Here is a 19836-nt window from a genome sequence, read left to right on the forward strand (position 1 = left end):
ACTTGACAAAAGTAATAAATATCAGGAGAAAGTGAACAGCAAGCATATTCCCCACAAGGACAGGAAAGCTACTGGGGACTGAATTAAAAGGCAGGACCTGCTCCAGGAAGCCTCTGACCATCAAAAGGAAGGAAGCAGCCCAAGTGCTGCTTTGGGAGAAACTGCTAAGGAAAGGACTTGGGCCAGGATGCATAGAAGAACAGAAAAGTGATGGATACAGAAGTCATTGCTGCCATCACTGTCAGGTTTCAAATGTGACTGCAGCCAGTACTTGTTAATCTCATCCAGGCTCCCTGTACCACAGAAGGTTGGACCAGATGATCTTTCAAGGTCCCTCTCAACCTGGGTTCCTCTGTGACTCTAAGCAGCAGCATAATCAAGCTTCTCCCCCTCCCCCTTTCACAGCTTTAGAGGAAATGGCATTCTGGGATGGCAAAGAATTAACAAACACAGGCATAATTTGTCCTGTCACTGTGCAGGGTACAGAGTAAATGCTCCCTCCAATTCAGGAGCTCTGTCATTTTTGTAGAAAGTAAAGATTTAAAAAATAAACCATATTTTTCACAATGACTAACTGATTACAGCAAAACCAGCATCACTTGCAACTACATCAATATTATACGGCTCTTCAGAAGTGCTGTAATGCCGTTTAAAATTATACGTATTCCCTGCAATATTTAAAATAATTTTGCAAAGGAATAAATGAAATGCAGCCTGTACTAAAGCGTATTCTCTCTTGTACCGTGGTGGCAAACCCAAGCTAGGAGTTGTATGTCTTGGTTCAGACACAGTTTCATGTGTAATAGGATTCTCCAGCTAGATGGTCCCAAGTGCTTTAGTGCTGCTAGTGACAATTAGTTTTCTCATGAAAACTGTTTGAAGCAGTTTTGGGTATTCTGTGGCTGCAGGTGTGTACTTGTTTCAGATGAAAATCCAGTTTCTGAGTCCTTGGGTCTCAAGAGTGGGGATGCTAAACAATCCTTTCCATGTTTCAGCATGTTCTGCTTTACAAAAGAAATACATAACATAACTGTATCTGTAAATTGTTACCATATTTCCTATTACTTCTCTAGGAGCTTGCTAAAAGCCCCATGGACTATAAGCTGCTTTTAAAAAAATCATAGAAGACTATGCCTTCCTGTTGAGAATCAAATACAGATCAAACCTCTACTTCTCTTACAACAACTGCCTGGATTTGAGTCAAAGCCAGTAATGAATTACAAAAATTTGTTTAGAAGTGAGCTGCTTAGGGATGCATTATGGACACATTTTCATTTTTAATACACTCAGTTCTATTTTTAATACATAAAAAACAAGTTACTTTTGAATTTTCAAATATTCAGGTATATTTTTCAGAAAGATTTACATTTAAGTGGTCATCTGTCAGAACATATCAAAATAGGTGCCTGCTCAAACAAAAATTTAGCTTTTACAGTATATGTACAGATGTAATGGCTGTTTGACTTGGCAGTTGCATATGCACAGCCATACCATGCTGAAGGAAATTACTGAAGTCTGCCAACTGGAGGACAGTGGAGCATCCATTTGGCAGATGTTTATTTCCTGTGCTGCTCATCAAGCCATAGTTGGCATGTACTGAACCTCTAATGAACTCTGGGGAATGTAATTTCAAACAATAGAGGAAGAAATGCAGGCAACTTCCAACAGGAGGCTATTTAAAGAGGCTGTCCTTCTGTGGGAGCCAGCAATGCTGCAGAGAAATGGATCCATTATTAAGGGCAAAATGCAATTCCTTGATTCCAGAATACTTGCAGGTAGTAGAACTCCATTTTGATAGGAATTTATATAAAATATTTAACAACAAAAAAATGTCAAGTACATAGCACCCAAGTCCCAACAGAGTTCCTGTATGAAAATGGATCTAATTGTTAGTTTTGGAAGCAGCTTCTGTTCTTCCAGTAGCTTTTAAATCTCCAGTAGTAGATCCAGCTCTTCCATAGGCACCCGCACTCTCAATTCCTTCTCAGTCATTAGATCGAGCGTCTCCTGCAGATCCTCAGGGAAATACTCGACTGCATCCATGTAGAGCACCTGGAAAGACAGCAAGAACATTTTCTGTGCTACCTTTCTAGCAAGAAACACAGTATAAAGTACGTAGACAGCAACCACTCTGTAGCAAGAACATTAAGAAATACCATGTGTTATTTAAGGTAATAGGAACTGAATTAGCACTCCTTCAGTGACAGCCAAGTAGATGTTTAATCAAGTCTTCTCAAACTTGTACTGAGAAAATTTATTCAAAAAGATAAAATGGAGGTCAAGACACTGGAGCATTTGCAGCAAATACAGACATTACCTGAGGAGTTGCAGGTTCTCTCAATAATTTTTATGTATTATTACATAAATAAATTTTTATTTAGCTATTTATTTCTGATACTCCCATGCTCATGATAAAAGTCTGAAAGACTCAATCATTTCTAGATCACAAAGAATTTCTTACTGCTGTGCCTCAACACACCTTTCTGTCCTGAAACACAAACTGCAGTGACTATTGATCATGCTTCCATTTAAGATACATCTCTTATTTTCAGAAAATCCTAACATTACTTCCTCAAAAACCTCTCCTTTCATTTGCATATAACTTCTTACAACAACTACTAAAGCTAAACTTTTTTTCAAATACTGAACTTCAAAAATTAAAGTATGATGACAAGTTTATCTGTTTTCTGTGCTTACCTTTGCCCAAGGACAGTTTTGAAGAGCTTTATAAAACAATCCTTTACTTTTTTCTTTTTTTCCTAGTGAAGCCTGTGTGATAAAAAACATTCATACTTCAGTGCAGTAATAGCAGAAATACTGAAACAATTACTTCTGAGACAAAGAAATGACTGCTGAAAAGCTCAGTGTTCTTCTGCTGAGAAATCATTTTTATTATACATTGTGGTAGCTATGTATTTTGTCAGGTTACACTCTTCAGATGTCTTATGGGAATTTCAAGGCTTTACTTGTAAGTTAAGGAAGAGATCGAGGACTCTCAGCTATTCAAAGGAACCTGGACAGACCAAGAGCAGAACATGGTGCTTTGGCCACTCCTCTTGGTTTGGGATCAGATGCAAACTTGCTGATGGTACAGACTCTCTGATCATCCAGATTATTATTGAAGATGTTAAAGGGCACTGGTGCCAGTGTCAATCCCTGGGGTGCAGCACCTGTGGCACTGCAGCAGGAGTTGATGCTGCTGACTACAAACCTTTGAGCCTGGCAGTTCAGCCAGATTCCCGCCCACATCCCTGTCCATTCACCCAACCCATGTTTCATCAGCTAAGACAAAACAGACCTATAGAACTTAGGGTAATACTGAACAATCACAACTTCTATGACTTTGTCTGAAAATTTAAATGTTTCTGATTGATTTTGCTTCTCTAAACAATGCTATTCCAAGCTATTACTGTATTTGCCTCCATCTTATTAGCATCTAGTAAATACTCCTTGTTGTTCTTGTGGAAATGGTATCTTCCATGAATGAGGCACTAGTGATAAAATACATAATGGCTGATCTTTAGCATTTGTGCATACTGGGGTGTCATTATTAGTTTGTAAAGAATAACAGTAATTCAGTTGTACATTCCTACATACAAAGTTGTACAAAATATTTACAAGCATTTATTTGTTTAGAAATGGTCACAATGAACAGTCCCACACAAGAGATCTTCTCAAACACAGAGCAAGATTTCTTCTCCTGCCTCCTCTCTATTTCACAGCCTCCTGACTGCTGATCCCCCTCTAACAACTTATTACACCAGGGGACATGAACAGAAGAGTAACCCTGGGGAATGGAAGTTATTACTTGAGTGTTTTCATCTTCCATATTGTACTTTGGAGAAGCAAGAAAACCAAGATGGCAAAGCTGACTATATGATTTTATTTCTGTACTTCCATGGGGAACTATGGAACAAACAAACATTATTGCTTTTCAGCACTAAACTGCAATGCCAGTTAATGTAACTTTTATATGCAGCTTTTAAGAATCAAAAGACTGTCAAAATTGAAGGCAAGTTACAGAAGCTATAGCTATATTTTGCCTACCATGCATTTATTTTGCATATGAACTGCACCTCAAGTGTTGAGGGAGCTGGCAGATGTCACTGAGAGGTCACTCTTGACAATCTTTGATTGATCACATCAACTGGGAGCAGGATCCAAAGACTGAAGAAAGTAAAACATCACTCCTGCTTTCAAGAAGGGGAAGAAGATGTACCCAGTGAACTACAGGCTGGTCAGCCTCACCTTGTACCCTGAGAAAGTGACAGAACAGCTAATGCTGGAAACCATTTCCAGGCATGTGAGTGAGAAGAAAATCAGCAGCAGACAGTGTGAATTCACTAAAAGTCACGACTGAGCAACTCAATACACTGCCATGATGAAATGACTGGCCTGGTGGATAAGGGGACAGCAGTGGACATTGTCTATCTGGACTTCAGCAGGGCCTTTGATACTGTCTCCTGTAAGAGCCTCCTAAATGAGCAGTTTACAAAACAACTGGATGCACAGACAGTAAGAAAACTGTCTCCAAGAGGGCCCAGAGGGTGGTGATGTGTGGAACAAGTCTGGTCACAGGTCAGTGACTAGCAGTGCCCCTGGTACTGTTGGGACAACTCTCATTTAACACCTTTGTTAATGATCTGGCTAATGGTGCACAGTACACCCTCAGCAAGCCTGCAGACCACACAGGCCTGAGAGGAGTGGCAGATACACCACAGGGTCACGGTGCCATCCAGAGGGATGGCAATGGCATGAAGAAATCAGCTGACAGAAACCTCCAAGTTCTACAGAAAGTGCAAATTCCTGCACCCAGTTTATGCTGGGGTCTACTCCACTGGAAAGCAGCTTGACATCTATTGTTATCTCAGGACATACTTTTTATCAGTGTAAGATGACAGACACAATGTCTGCATCTATATTAAGACTACACTGTCAAAAGCTATTACTCCTAATCCACATGAATTACCTTTTCCTTAATGTTCCCAACAATAAGGAGCAGTACAAGTCAAATATATCACCTTGCAAATCACAGAGGCATGGCAGCATTTAGTGTTCATTTTTCTAAGCAGTACTCCAGCTGTGTTTATGAGAATTCCAAATATGGCAAAACAAAACAGGTATTTTTCTTCTTACCATAAAGTTCAAATACATTCTCCATAGCAGTGGACAGTGGGTACCATTTTCACTCTGAACTGCATGTTCAAACAGAGCTACAATCCGATTTGTTAATCCAGTTTCAGGAATAGTACAATGTATTTCACCAACATCTGCCCTGAAACACAGAGAACAAACAACAATCCTTTAAACCCAAGCCAGGGGACCACATCTGGGTAAGAAGGGGTAAAGAACAATGCACTGCCTCTGTTCACAGCACCATATATAGCCAGGTTTTTTGTAATGTGTGCTATAAACTCAATGTTATAAACCAGATTTTTAGCACTTGCTAATGCAATCAATGCATTTCTAAACAGGAAAATTAGGAAAAAATATAAATTCAGTATTTTGGTGAAAATTCATATAGTATGTTCAAAAATAATTTCTCTTTGAAAATAAAATTCCACTATCATATGATCTTAAAACATCTTAGCCTGCTTCCAAGATAATTTATCATTCTAAGCTTGGCAGAGCAGGTCAAAAGAAATTCAAGTGCGGATGAACACATCTTCTGGTGCCCAGGCAAGTTTGTTCAAATTTACCCATCACTTTTGTAAGGCCATATACACTGGTCTTCGATCAAGGTCAAAATTACAACTCTGGATTTCAACCACAATTGTAACAGTAATTTTCACCCAGAGATTCAAATTCCCTAAGTTCCAGGCAGAACACAAAAGCAGGTATATAGCTTTCACCAAAGCACTGGTTTCCTTCAACAGCTGATACAGACTGGCTTACTTTTGATGCTTGAGCTTGACAAAACAGACTGGAGCACTGATGGCAACATCACTTGTCTGCGCATGTTCTCTTAGCCTGCCAGCTTGTTCCACTCTCCATTAACACCTGGCTCCCAACCTATCTCTTTTTTTTCATGTGTCTTTGAAATAATTTTCCCTCTCATCTTAACCTTTGCCATGAGGGAAAATTATGTAACCTACTCTGCATGAGTCAAACATTTGAAGCCTTGTACCTAACAGTGACTTAAAAACATTCCTGATTTACCCTTTGTGCTCATTTTTTCATCTGAATTCCATGCGCTTAAGGGGAAATACAAACCAGAATATGAAATAGTCAGACACAACACAGACATTTTCTTATTTTGTCACAACATCACAAAACATTAGTTTTATGCATTACTGACAGGCCACTTATCTCCCTGTTGCAGTAGTTCAGCTCTGCTCTTGCAACACCCAACTTTCCCTTATAAATGTAATCTATAGGAAAGGCTTTGCTAGCAGTGAATAATCTGGAAAGAAACTCAACCTCACTGAGAACATAGGTTTTCATTATTGTTCACTTCGAAGTAACAATATTGAAAACTATCATGTTAGCCTGAAATCAAAAGTAAATCAAATCACAATCCTCCTTTACATTTGGTGGCTGTAGAATTCTTATAACAATTTAGGAAGACACAGACTAAGAGTTCAGGAACGTCACTATCATGTCTGAATGCCTGTTGCCAGCCTGCAGCAATCAAAGCAGTGGATGCACCATCATTTCAAAGTATACTGGTAATTGTGTAATTTCATCAAGTGTGAATATTGTGAGCTTACAGCCCTGTAAAGTTCCAGGGAACTGTTTCCTAGATATCTGTTGTCATGCGCAGACACAAACAACCAAGCTGTCAATGTCACTGCAGATATGGAGGTAGCAGTGGATAGGCAGCTCCAAACAATGAGAAGACCACAGTTAAGAGACTGAGCTCTATGAACTTGTACCTTGTTCCCCATATCTACCCTTTCCTCCTTTCTCAAAGGAGGAGCAAAAAATCTGAGCCCAGACCACTGTGAATTCATGGAATTTCCAGCCTCTTCTACCTAGTAACAGCCCCATATAAAAACTAAACTCTCAAGGACTCACTATGGAAACAGATCTGCCACAACTGTATTTGTGATTCAGGAGTAAAGTAGGGCAGCCAGCTCAGGCAGAAACTGCAGCATAGCTCTGTATTATGCTCTTTATTGCTGTAGTACTAAAATGCAGCAGTTTCCAAGCTCACACTGTCTATCCTGGCCATCTAAGCAGCTTTAGTTATTTAAAAATTCCTTAAAGAAATGTGTATCATCCTGATGCTAGTAGCAAGTAATCAAACTCAGACACAATCTGCCTCAGGAGAAAGGACATAAGGCCTATCACCCAGGGCTTTTATTCTGTTCAAGATTCTGCCACTGAGTCCCTGAACAAAAAACCTCCAGCTACAGCTGGAGCTACAGCTCTTGCAGCTACAGCTTCTTCACCTGCAAAATGAGAACTGTGAGAGCATTTTCTCTCCTCTGTTGAGTGATTAGACAGATTCAAAACAGCATAATTGCAAGGAGCTGCAAGGTGTTACCTCTGGACCTTCTCTGTGAGCTTTTTTCTCATCTGCTCTGCTTGGATTGCAAACAGCCATGGCTCTAAAGAGTTAGTAGACCTTGTGACACTATCAAAAAATCTTCGTGCTTTGCTCGCACTGTGAGACTTCCTTTGGATGTGGATGTATGACCGCCAAAGGGACTGGTTGCTAGGATACCGTTTCAGAGCCTCCGTCAGTGCCTCTCGCAGGGGATTCAAAGGATAAACACCAATTTTCATGTGGAATCTCAGTAAATTTGTATGCAGCAGTGTGACAGCTTCAAGAGCAGTGGGAAAATTTAGAATGCCAAAATTCTCTCCTGTATTTTCACATTTCTGTGAACCAGAAACTTCAAGTTTTTCTGAAGCCTGCCTATATATTAATACTGCAGCATCAATCCCAACAGTCAAATACTGAAACAGTGCATAGCAACCAACCAGGTTAACCAGCTGATCAGTATCATTGACCTGATCCTGAGCAGAATCTGCTGTTTGACTTAAATAATCTTGCAGTGCATGCTCATATGTTTTACGGGCTTTCAAAACATTCACAGGTGACACTTGTCCACTATAGGGCACAAAAGGTCCATTTTCAGTCAATTTGGTCAATATATGAACAGCACGAGAGGTGACAGCTCCTTCCATGCTTTCCAGCAGTTCCACTTCCAGCTGAGCGTACAGCAGGCTGAGGCTGCAGAGCTGAGCACTCTTCAATCCTCCTGTCCCTGCTGTGCAAAGAGCTGTGTCAAACACCTTCCTGGAATCATCTGTGTTACCAAGCAGCCACTCCAGGTAGGCATAGAGCTTCCACAGAGAAAGGTTGTTTCGGTTGTCAGGTGCTTTAAGGAAATTCTTGGCCAACTTTTTACTTTTCCTCCCTTGTGCTTTTAGCTTCTTTTTCTTTTTCGCTTGGAGACACTGAATTACCTGCAGAGAAAAATAAACAGAGTATATTTTGAGAGAGATGGAAGCAGAAAGGAGAAAAAAGCCCCTCACAGCATTTTTTATAATATAATTGCAAAATTATATATTATCATATAATAATATTTATGCAAAACTTCAAAAAATAGTTTGCTACAGGTATGCCACTCTTTAACACGCACTGAAGAGAACGGGGTTTTGGTTTTCTTCTTTTTCCCCCTTGTGTAATCTTAACTGACATTTCCTGATTTGAATACTTAATCCTGCAACTTTCCTCAAGACTTTTTAAAATTCAATATAAACATTATTACAGAAGAAAGCCACACATCACAACATTGATTATATGCAGACTCCTCATTACCTTAGATATTTCATACTGTAGCCAACAAATGGCCAGGTTAGATTTTTCCTTTCCTGTAAATATCTGGGACAGAACATGGAAGACATTCTGTATGAACTCCTCTCCTTCTTTGCAGTGGCCTATCTGATGTCTGCCTCGTGGCATTGTGTCCATATGACCAATACTGTTGAATCCAGAAAGTGGAAAATCAACAGAAGTCAGTGGTTTATCATCATAAAGCACACTGTCAAAGATGTTATTTTCATCCATGGCAATATAGAGACTGGAAGGAAAGAGTTTACTTGTACACGGTACTCCCAGGAATTGCAAAAAAGAGTACAAGAGTTGATGTTGAAGCTTTGGATTAGAAAGACGGATTAAAGATGGTCCAAGATCATCAAATAACACCTAAAAATCCAAATTAAAACAAATTCCATTAATTTATGCAATCAAAACCAGCAAAACTTCATGCAATTAAACAATTTTGCAATTAAAGAACTTTTTCAAATCAATAGTATTTAGAATTACCATTAAATAGTATCAAAATGTCATTCAAATTAAAAATGGACAAGTTACACAAGCAATCTGTTTTCCAGTCAGACTGTAAATTTGCTATCAAGAGATTTCTTTGCCTGGGAACAACAAAGACCTCCACAGAAAACTTACAAAATGAAGGTCTGGAAGACTTTATACATAGGCCTTTTAACACATTCAAATTTGAAGACCAATGTCTGACTTGACCTATTTCCCAAGGAGTAAATAATATCAAGCTATCTGACTTGAAGGTAATGAAACCTTTGTTTATTTAATGCAGATCTCTTCTTAAACACATATTTCTGTGAGATTTCTCCACACAGATGACAGCAAACACAGACTATTTTGCCTGCAGACTTTCCAAAGTTTACCATGAGCATCCCATGGCTTTCAGGAGCCTCAGCACAAAACCTCAGGTAAATCTTGAATTTCAAAGAAAAAAATCTTTTTCTCAAACAAAGAAAAGTATTATTCTTCTAAAATATCTACAAACACGGCAATGAATTCAAATTAAAGTATAACTAGTCTTATCATCTCCCCTTGTTCTATTTTATCACAATGACCTGTCTTTCTGGGTCTTCACAATCTTCTTCAGTTTCCTTTTTGGTTTTGTCTGGCCTCCAAGGTAACCAGTGCCTTGCCTCCCGGGAATATTCAATATCCAACCAAATATGCCACTTGGGAAGAGTTTTATCTTTTATTTCTTGATCTTCATCTATGTCTTCCTCATCCTCATCATCTAAAATCAAGTCAATATATACACACAAGATTATTAATGAAAAATTATCCCACCAAATCCAAAGGCCAGGCATGACATACACTTTAACTACTTTAACAATGGAAATAAATATAGTTAATAAAAAAACCACACAAGACTTAGCTGAGATTTTCCACATCACAGTTCTGGGTTTTGACACCAACTCTGTAATAGGAAGGTAGGAAGCTTCCAAACTTTTAGAAGTTATGAATCAGTGTCAGCACTCAAACTTTTTCACAGAGGAGAAGAAAAAACACTGACAGGCTGTGGAGCACTTTTATCAACAGCAACTTGCAAGCAACAGCCAAGAGTCAGTCATCCTTTTGTGCAATTTGCAATTTACATTCTTCACTTCATACCTGACCATAAAATTTCAAGTATTCTCTATCAATATTAGTGTGCATAAAACATTTTGAGAAAACCACCAAACATAAAAAATGGTACCTTTAATATTAAACACTGCAAAACCAGTTTGGCCATGTTGCTTTTAACAAGTGGCATTTTCAACATTTTAATTAATGTGCAGTTGAAACAACCCACATAGTTACACACACACACACACACACACACACTCCAAAGGACGTGCTTAACCACATCCCACTTTTATGATAATCTCTCTGGACTACTGGATACAATTACCATATTTTTCCTCTGACAGTAATATATTAATTCTGTGCAGAAACTGATGAGCACCTACAGGTGAAGGGAAAGCTTGTAGAGGTGTTTCTTTTTTATTGCTGAGTGAAAAAATTGCCCTCAAAATTTCATGGTTGCCTGCATTATAAAAATCAAGCTATTTCTACACCACCTCCAAATTCTTGATCCTGCCATTAACTAGGTGAAACACTCCCAATCACAGTTCTTCTTAAATTTCAGGTAAAACAAAGAGGTGGTTGCAAGATTTTTGCTCTCTCTATATTTTTGTGATCAATAGTATCCCCTTTAGTCAGCAACTCTATAAAAAAAGACAGCATTTCTATAATCTAATCAAAGTTTGAAGAAACCTGACAGTTTTTAATGAACACACTTAACTGAAAATCACACCTGGACTTTAGGGGTTGACACATATGGGGAAACCACTGGTATATACTGGAGCTGCCCAAGATTGGCAGTGGTCCTCTTCTCTATACTGAATCTTCTCAATTTGTGAACAAAATGCCTAGAGCCATCAAAAATAAAACTGCTTAACTCAGTTAGGGGCCAAGAAATTCCATCTTAATCCAGGGACAAGGGAGGCACATAATTATCTTTCAGTTCCTTTGTTTACTAAAAGCAGACCCAAACTTGCTTCACCAGAGTTGCTACAGCAGGAGTAGCAAAAGCAAAGACAGTTCATCTTTGGTCAGACACATTCTAGCCCTCTGCTTCCCTGCAAGCTATATCTGCTTGAGAAATAGTCCTTGACATGAAAAGAAGCACTGTAGACCACAAGACAAGGTGAGCCTAACCAGCAGGGAGTGTTTTCTGCATCCCTGCTCATCCAGAAGCACTCCAGCCAAGTGAACACACAATTCCTTCATTTGCTGCATCACAAAGTGTAAGGAAATGTTTTCCTCCTATTTTAGCTATACCTTTGCTTGAGAAACTGAAGTCTGATTCTAGAAATAGAATCATAAATCTATGTATCCTTGAAGCAACTGTCATCTAACAATATAATCCCACTTCACCTTAATAATATGGTGAAAGGGTCTTAAGGGAAGCAGCTTCCTCTCACTTTTTTGATGGGCGTGACTCTCCACCAAGTACTCACACCTCTGGCTTTTCCAACATGAAGAGCAGGCTATGCCATCTTCCTCTAATTCTCACTGTAGGAAGGGCAACAATGTTCCATAAACAATATCATACACAGAACATTCAACACCTGCTATTCCCTGTGAAGTATGATATGCATTATCTTGATATCAGTAAATATTTTTTAAAACTTGTATGCAAAACCATTACAAGAATCCGATTATAATCAAAATGTTTAGAAGAACATATAGACATACAACTACACATATTGAGACACACATACCAGACTTAAGAACAACCCAGCCACCCTTTTCCTGTTGGTGCATCCATGCTTTCCAGCCTCTTGCTCCTTTTTCTCCAATTCGTGGCTCTCCACTATCCCAAAAGGGTTCAAAGAATTCCACCTATTGTTTTTGATAGGACCAACCAAAACAAAACATATAGAAAAATAATTTTTACTGTTGTGCAGACATTATCTCTGTCAACTTAGGTTTCCCAGACCCTACAAGCATGTATTTGGATATAATTTCTGTATCTGAAGACTTTGTTAGATACTGCTTGAGATTTAGCAGGCATAACTGAGTACTTCAGTTACAGCTGTGGCACATAAGGACTGTCATCAGCTCTTCTCATAAAAATAAAGATTGTTTTAAAAGATAAAAGGCTTTAAAGATAGCAAAATACTTTTGTGCCTACAGTCCTTTATAGATCTTTCAAGGATAAAGATCCAAAGTCCCTAAAGTGTGGCTTTCAGAACCCAAAACTCCCCTCCTCCCTAAGTTCTATGGGACCATGAAGAATTTGACTAATGGAATGATAATTCAATCACACATCTATGGTCAAATAAAAATGTTACAGTTGCACATAAATATGATTAGACTAAAGACAGAAGAAAAAGATCCAAAAGGACTTTAATCCTTCAGGTTTAAGGATGGCCAAAAAGGTCAGGGCGCTTTCCAGTGATTCACAAGTTCAGAGTTCTAGCCCTAGTGACTTTGTCATTGCCAGTATGGAATCAGTCATCTCTAGATTCATCAATTCCTCCTCTGCTCTGTGTATCCTAAGCTCTAATGACAATCTCTCACCTATTAAATGCTTCTGCTGTTTACCAGCCCTTGGCTTGCACATTGAGATGTGACTGTTAATACAAATATTAACAAAAAAATTTACTCCAAGAAAAACCAAGCACCGACACATGAGAAAATTCCAGGCTTACAGCAAACTGCAAAATATAATTCTGCTCCTTGTGCATTTATTCTTTGCTGCAAGTGAGAAAGTGAACTGTGAAAACAGTACAGAAACAAGTAATTCCAGACTGAGTCATAACACTTCTGTATGACAGCAGAATGTGCAATCAGCTGTAAATCTGGCATTTTCCTGTTTTCAAGAACTGCATTTTCCAACCTAAACATGGTCCTTTTGAATCAAGGTTCCTTTTCATCCTGCTCTAAGATTTTTTAAATACCACAAATGCAGTTTTTCAAATGACTGAAACTGTAACTACATGTATCTGTGCAACTACTCCATGATAGCTATGACTGAACTCTAAATTTTAGCTCTTTAAGAAGACAACCACTATTTTTTAACCTGTAAGATTGCTCCATTTGTGGGTAACAGTATTAATCAAGAGAGCAAGAACTGGAGCCCAAGTTTCTGGGAAGACTGTGAGGCAGTGCAGCAAATTTAATTTTTATCCTCTACAGTAGCCCAGCTGCCTAAATGGTGGCCTCTCTACCACTCATTAAAAAGGAAACAGTTCCTAACAGTTCAGTGGGATGATGCTACTGGCATCTAAATATTAACTTCCTTATTATTAGTGGGGTGCATGTGCAACAGCCTCCTGAACAAATTAAGAGAGAAAGTGATTTAGTACTTCAACATTTACCATTATAAGCTGAACAGAATCTCATGGGTCAAATAAAAGGCACTTGAAAGCACAGAAGTGTTCCTAATGTAGCCATCAAATTAATGGAAATAGGTAAGAGAGAATCTAAGAAACTTTGGCAAAAACTATCTGAACTGAAAGATTTGATGTCCTATCAGCTCTCTCCATCACCAGTAACAAAACAACAGCATTTTGGGGGAAAAGAAGCAGGGCAAGTGCTAGGCTAGACACAGACATTGGTCAGCTAGGTCAATTTTTTCCATTTTTAATTACTAAAAAAGATATTAAATGACTGGTTATCACACTTCTATTATATACAGTAAAAACAGCCATTTGGCCTGTAGTTCTGGAGGACCTACCAGCATTTTTTCAATGCAAGCATCACCTTGAAGAACCTCTAAGTAAGCTGTTATCCAAAATATTTCCCTATGGCCTTAAAAATTCATCAACATTTTTCTGGTACAGCATTTTCTGTAATACATAAAGACACACACCCATTTAAATGGAAATTGCTACCTGTCCCCTTGTTGGCAGATCTTTTACACTGTCAGGTTTAAAGAAGGTGAAGTCAATCAGAGCCTGAAACAAAGACACTGCTTTCTCAGAATGGCCAGCCTGTCTCAGAAAGTGGCACTGCTGAATAAATATAGCTGTAAAGAAAAGAAGATTAAATTTTAGTATTTCAGATTTTGTTGCAAAGTGTTTTATTACAGCCCACGAATATAAAAATACATACATGACATGCTGTAGAACATAATTGTTTTGGAACAGTATCAAAATCCAGACCATGGAGGGTAACCAGCATAAATGCATGTCAAGATGGTCACAGTTTAATGAGCTTTAAGACTGCTCACTTTAAATGTGCTGAAGACATGACTTTTTATTCATGCCATACATGCAATGTCCTTACTGGTGCAAAGGTGGACACAATGCTCTGCCCTTCACTGTACCAACATCTGTTAGTGTGTCACAGCCCTCTTTGAAGATGCTGGGTGTGATCACAGTGCACACAGGAGGTGATGACAACAAAAATCCTTTTTGTCGCAGTTTTGCATGAGATATTTACATTGATAAAATGTTAGCAATATATAATTTTCATTCCAATTGTCATTCCCTTTTTCTGTATGGAAGACCTGAGTTAAGAGATGTCCAGTCTTCTGGTCAATATATTACTGCTTAAAAGCAGGGAAAAGCCCTATCCCTCACACTTCAACAAATTATTTGTCTAACCACTGCCATATCCCTACTGCACACTGAACTTCAGTCTCAGCTTAGAAAGGGAAGCAAAGTCCCAGAGTTCCTCTCCATGTTTTGCAACAAGAGTTGAAGAAATAACAGGTATTATCAACACCTCCACTATGAGGCAGCTCAAGGACATTTCAGCGATACTCAATCACTCCAAATGACACTCCAGTCTTAACACAATAGAAGCCATTTAAATCGCTTTAAATCATAACAGACTTGCAAAAAGCCCTACGCTCATAAAGACTTTATCACTGACAGCTTAGAAAACAGTAAAAGCGTTCTTTAAATACTACTGTTCCTTCACTAAACACACTGTCTTTGGAGGGTTTTAGGGTTTTAAACCATCCAAATATTAGGCGTCTAGATACACACATGTAACAACACAGGTTAGCAGCAACTGCTCTTCATCACCATCATCTTATATGTAGCACATGGGAAATTATTTACTCCTATCTGAATTTAGACATGTATCAGACACATAAAAACCTGAAATCAGCTAGAATATACACACTGGGCATTTAATCAATTTTTTTCTGCAAAGTCAATGATTATTCCTGCTAACAAAGACTTTGAGATTTCTGAAGGTATTTAAAAAACAAAAACAATTATTAAGTTTATAATACAGTCTTCCTAAGTCTTTTAATTAATTTAGGCACTGTGTCAAACTGATGCTGAAAAAATTGTCCTTTCCTACTCTCCCAGCTTCAGAAATGAACTTTGATTGAAATACTCTGAATGTAGAAAATGCCTCATTGGGATTTGCTGCCAAACTGGTGCCAAAAATAAATTACACTGTAAATTCTTCTGCATTAGAAACAAAAAAACGTGTTTGATGAAATGCAAAGATCAGCAATTTCTTTGTGGCAAAAACTGAAAACAGCACGAATACATCCTTAATTCAGCCCATGATGCTAAGACAGGTCTGCAGCTGAACTGACCTAGAAGATAAGGATGTTCCTCCCCAACCATGAGGTATAATTTGAAAAACAGAACTCTGTTTACACAGCAAAAATTAAGAAGACTTTATATTAATCTGCTTTATATTAACAGTTCCTAGTAAATTTAAAGTATTAGAAATTGTTATCTCAAAATTTATGTAAAGGTGGATCTACCATTTTAAATTCAGCTTTACCTTTTCAAAAATTTTCAATACTTTAAAAAAACACCGACCTATTTCCAAGCAGACAGTGCTCCATACTGAACTGAACACTAGATGGCACAGTCCCCTGCTATTTAAAATTAGAGCTCTTACACTGTGTCCTTAGGAAAGGTCAAAGGTTGAAGATATAAGCCTAATGTACATCTACAGTGCTACTCACCTCATGATTAGTTTGTGAAATATTCTGTGTATTTATCTTAATGAACAATTTGGTAACCTTCCTAATAAGTACAATGTCAATTAAAACTCAGCCCAAGAATTACATAGTTGAGTCACTAATAAAGAAATCTCAAATCAAGAGGTCTACCAGTGAAATTTCTCTAATCCTATAATTTGAATTCTGAAGAGGAAAAATAAAATACTTGAGAGTGTTCATAAACAAATCACTGTAGGCTTAAGACAGAACAAGAAGAAGTTACTTGTGGTTCTGTTCCATTCATGAATTTGAGTTAATTTTCATTTTTAGCTATCTATGGATATTGCCAGCAAAAAAGTATTTAGAAAAACATCAATCTAATATTAGTTAACTTGCTAAAGGAACTCTATTAAAAAAAATTCTCATAGCAGCTGACAAACTGCTTCATGAGTTTGTATTTCATGAGTCACATACGTTCAAATATGTGCAGGAAAAACAAAATTAAAGAAAAACCTTCTTGTTTCCAAAACTAGATTCTGAATAAAACCTTTGTCCCAAGAATCATTCATTTTGGTTAGTGTACAAAGTGACTGAAATATTGGAAATCAGAGACAGTAAAAGCAATTAGAAGCCATCAGGCTGTACAATATGCACTGGCCAGTAGAACATTTTTCCTCTGCAGCACTTTTTGCAGTGCTTGATCCAAGATGAGTCAGCCAAAGACTGTATGAGATCTGAACACCTGAAACCAATTTGGTAACCCAGCATCTCTATCTATTAGTCCAGACTGGATATTGCATAACATCATTGCTCCAACAGGAATTACAGGACTAGATAAAAACAAGAGGTTTCTTGGACTATGATGCACATAAAAAAAGAAATTGACTCCTCCATAATAGTCTCTGAGATTGAAAACAAATTTTAAAATTTGAAAAAAAAGTCAAAAATACTCATGGTGACACTAATCTTTTCCCCTCCTCAATGTATCCACAGATCAATAATCACAATGACATGCCAAGGCAGAGAAGTAAAATTGAAAGGGATAGGTTAAAGTCATTTAGCTCCAAATAAATTTAAATACCATGCCAGAACTGAGCATGAACTCATTGCTTCCCTGAATCCACTCCAGCATCCTAACTATCTGAATTATTTTCCTTCCAGGGATAATTATATAATAAATTATAAAGTGGTAGATGTATGCACAGGAGAAATACAAAAGGCATGATCACATGGTATTACAGCTTAGAATTCTCCATCTACAGACTGGGATTCTCAACAAAATTTCACATCAGACTTGTAATGTTCCTCCTCTTTTCTGGATTAAAGTAATCAATTGTAAAACTTCCGAACAAGAGATAATTATTTTTTTCACAAGTCTTCCTTTTATAAAAGCACATCTCCTGGCTGTTGGCTGTGATTCTCCAGTCTTGACATTGTGCTATAAACCACTCAGTACATTAGACTTCAATGGATGTTGTATCATAAACTGTCCTGGGGAAGAGAAGGATCTGCCATATCCATATTTGGTTGGAATATCTGCTTTAATTCTCAGCTAAGAAACCAGGATGCCAGGCATTTTGAAGAGAAGAAAAGCTTCATGCAATACATAGGAAAATCTGTTCTTAATGCAGTTAGCTCCTATGAAGACCAATCTGACCATAATATGCAGAAAGAACCTTACCCAGCATAGCTTCTTCAGTGCCAGGCAGCAGAGGATGGGATACCATGCTGCCATCCTGTACAGCTGCCAGTGTTGTCAAACATTTTCCATAGAGACTGTTGATCTTTGAAACAGAAAAGGTAGTGAATTGACTTTGACAGAACAGAAGGTATTTCTTCCACATCTCTGGATTATTGGGATGTAAAAAAATTAGCTTCTGCCATTCTTTGATCACAGCTGGTGGTTCCCAGAATTCTATGCAAAGCTTCAGCCTGGCAAGTTTCAGATCAACATTACTTGGATTGCTTTCAATTGCCCTCTCTAAAATGGCCAGTTTCTTTTCCAATATTAACTTGAGTGATTTTCTCCTTAATTCCTGCTCTCCCGTACTGGCATAAGGGCTAGGTCCTCTCATTAATTCATCCTAAAACAAAAACAAACATCATTACAACCTTAGGAAGAATGATCACTAGAATAAAAAGAATGCTGACATTTGTGAAGATGAGTTAACAGTTCACTCTTCACCAAGAGAAGATATACAGTTCTAAACAAATGAAATTACAATATAATGTTCATGTATTTATTACTTATAATAAGCAACAAGGTCTGTTAGAATACATACCTGAAAGGAAATAAATTCCATCCAGGCACTAATATCTCTTGGGTTTTCTCTAACTCTCTTGTTATATTCTTCCACTTTTGTCATTAGAATGGAGCTCATGTTTAGCCCAGGCTCTTGAACTGTTTGCTGTGTATTTATAGACTCATTGTCTCCACTCTTGCACCCTTTTCCTTGTAGCCACACTGTGGTTGATGGATCATAAATCCCAAGAGGATTTACTTCTGTTGTGTCAGAAGAATCATCAGTTTCCACTTGGGAAACTGGTATAAAAGCAGGTGGATCAGATGGAGAATTTTTATTACAGACAAGAATCCCATCTGTGTTCAGCATCTTCACATTGTTCTTTGTAAAGTAGCGCTCAGGTCGACTCTGTGCTTGCTTCCTTTTTGATGTAGAACTGTCCCAAGTTATGCACTGTTTCTTTGCATCTATGCCAAGACAGGACTCTCCTTTCCTTTTATACCTTGAAAGGGAAAATACAATTAAACATCTTCTAAAATACACATTAGAAAAGATACCTTCTTTTTGAAAGAAATACTTTCATTCAAATTAACCCAAACAATGTATGCGTACACCTTCGAAAGTTTAGGAACCTGGTAAATTTCTGCTTATTTAAGACTTCAACTTATAAATTCCTTCACTGCCATCACACTTTTACTATCACACTAAGCTTCCTCTGAATTCAACAATATATATCATACTCAAGAAGGAGAAACCCTTTTTCCTTTCCATCATTTTAAGCCATGTAGACAAACCCAGAGGAAGAACAACAGACATTATTTAGGGTTACTTAGATTAGACTATTTTAAACTGAAAATGAGACACCAGTTGTTCAGTCCAGCAACTTCCTTCTGCATCCCTAAGCCTCTGTCCATTTTATATGCCAAAAAGTGGAGAGGGGTGTGAAGAGAAAAAGAAAGGCTATGTTCATAAAGGCCACAATAATCCTATGGATTAAGACAGGAAAACACCATCTTCAAATATTACCAAGAACATGATTTCAGTGGCAGATACAGTGACATGCAACACTAAAATAATACTTTTCATCTCAGAAAATAGCTGACAATCCAAAGGTGATAGAAAATTGAAACAAACTGTAACCAGGCAATTTTATTGCAAAGGCATAAAAAGCTACAAAAATGTAACCCATAAATTCTCCCTCCTCCACAAATAATTATATACAGTATTACTGTATATACAGTAAACAATTTTCCTGAGAAAATCAAGAAGTGCACATACATAATGCACGAGGCAACTGTAGGCTCCTTTGGATGGGCTTCTGTATTAATGCAAGGAAATGTTCTGAAGGGTCATCACAGCACCAGTAACTCACAAAGGATATTGAATGTGCCATT

The 19836-nt window shown here is 37.8% G+C and overlaps 1 protein-coding gene across 1 annotated transcript in view; it reads right to left on the bottom strand.

The window, feature by feature from the left end:
* Positions 1-1268: 1268 nt before the first annotated feature.
* NRDE2 (NRDE-2, necessary for RNA interference, domain containing) overlaps positions 1269-19836 on the bottom strand; it is a 28454-nt gene continuing 9886 nt past the window's right edge. The window contains exons 5-14 of the mRNA XM_030948874.1: positions 18482-18944; positions 17881-18283; positions 14176-14309; positions 12058-12178; positions 9850-10025; positions 8774-9160; positions 7490-8418; positions 5137-5275; positions 2698-2769; positions 1269-2052 (exon numbers count right to left, since the gene is read on the bottom strand). Coding sequence (XP_030804734.1) covers positions 1927-2052; positions 2698-2769; positions 5137-5275; positions 7490-8418; positions 8774-9160; positions 9850-10025; positions 12058-12178; positions 14176-14309; positions 17881-18283; positions 18482-18944 — 2950 coding nt within the window. The 3' untranslated portion in view covers positions 1269-1926. The remainder of the gene's footprint in view (positions 2053-2697; positions 2770-5136; positions 5276-7489; positions 8419-8773; positions 9161-9849; positions 10026-12057; positions 12179-14175; positions 14310-17880; positions 18284-18481; positions 18945-19836) is intronic.

The sequence above is a fragment of the Camarhynchus parvulus genome, chromosome 5 (genome assembly GCF_901933205.1).
Source record: "Camarhynchus parvulus chromosome 5, STF_HiC, whole genome shotgun sequence".
NCBI lineage: Eukaryota > Metazoa > Chordata > Aves > Passeriformes > Thraupidae > Camarhynchus > Camarhynchus parvulus.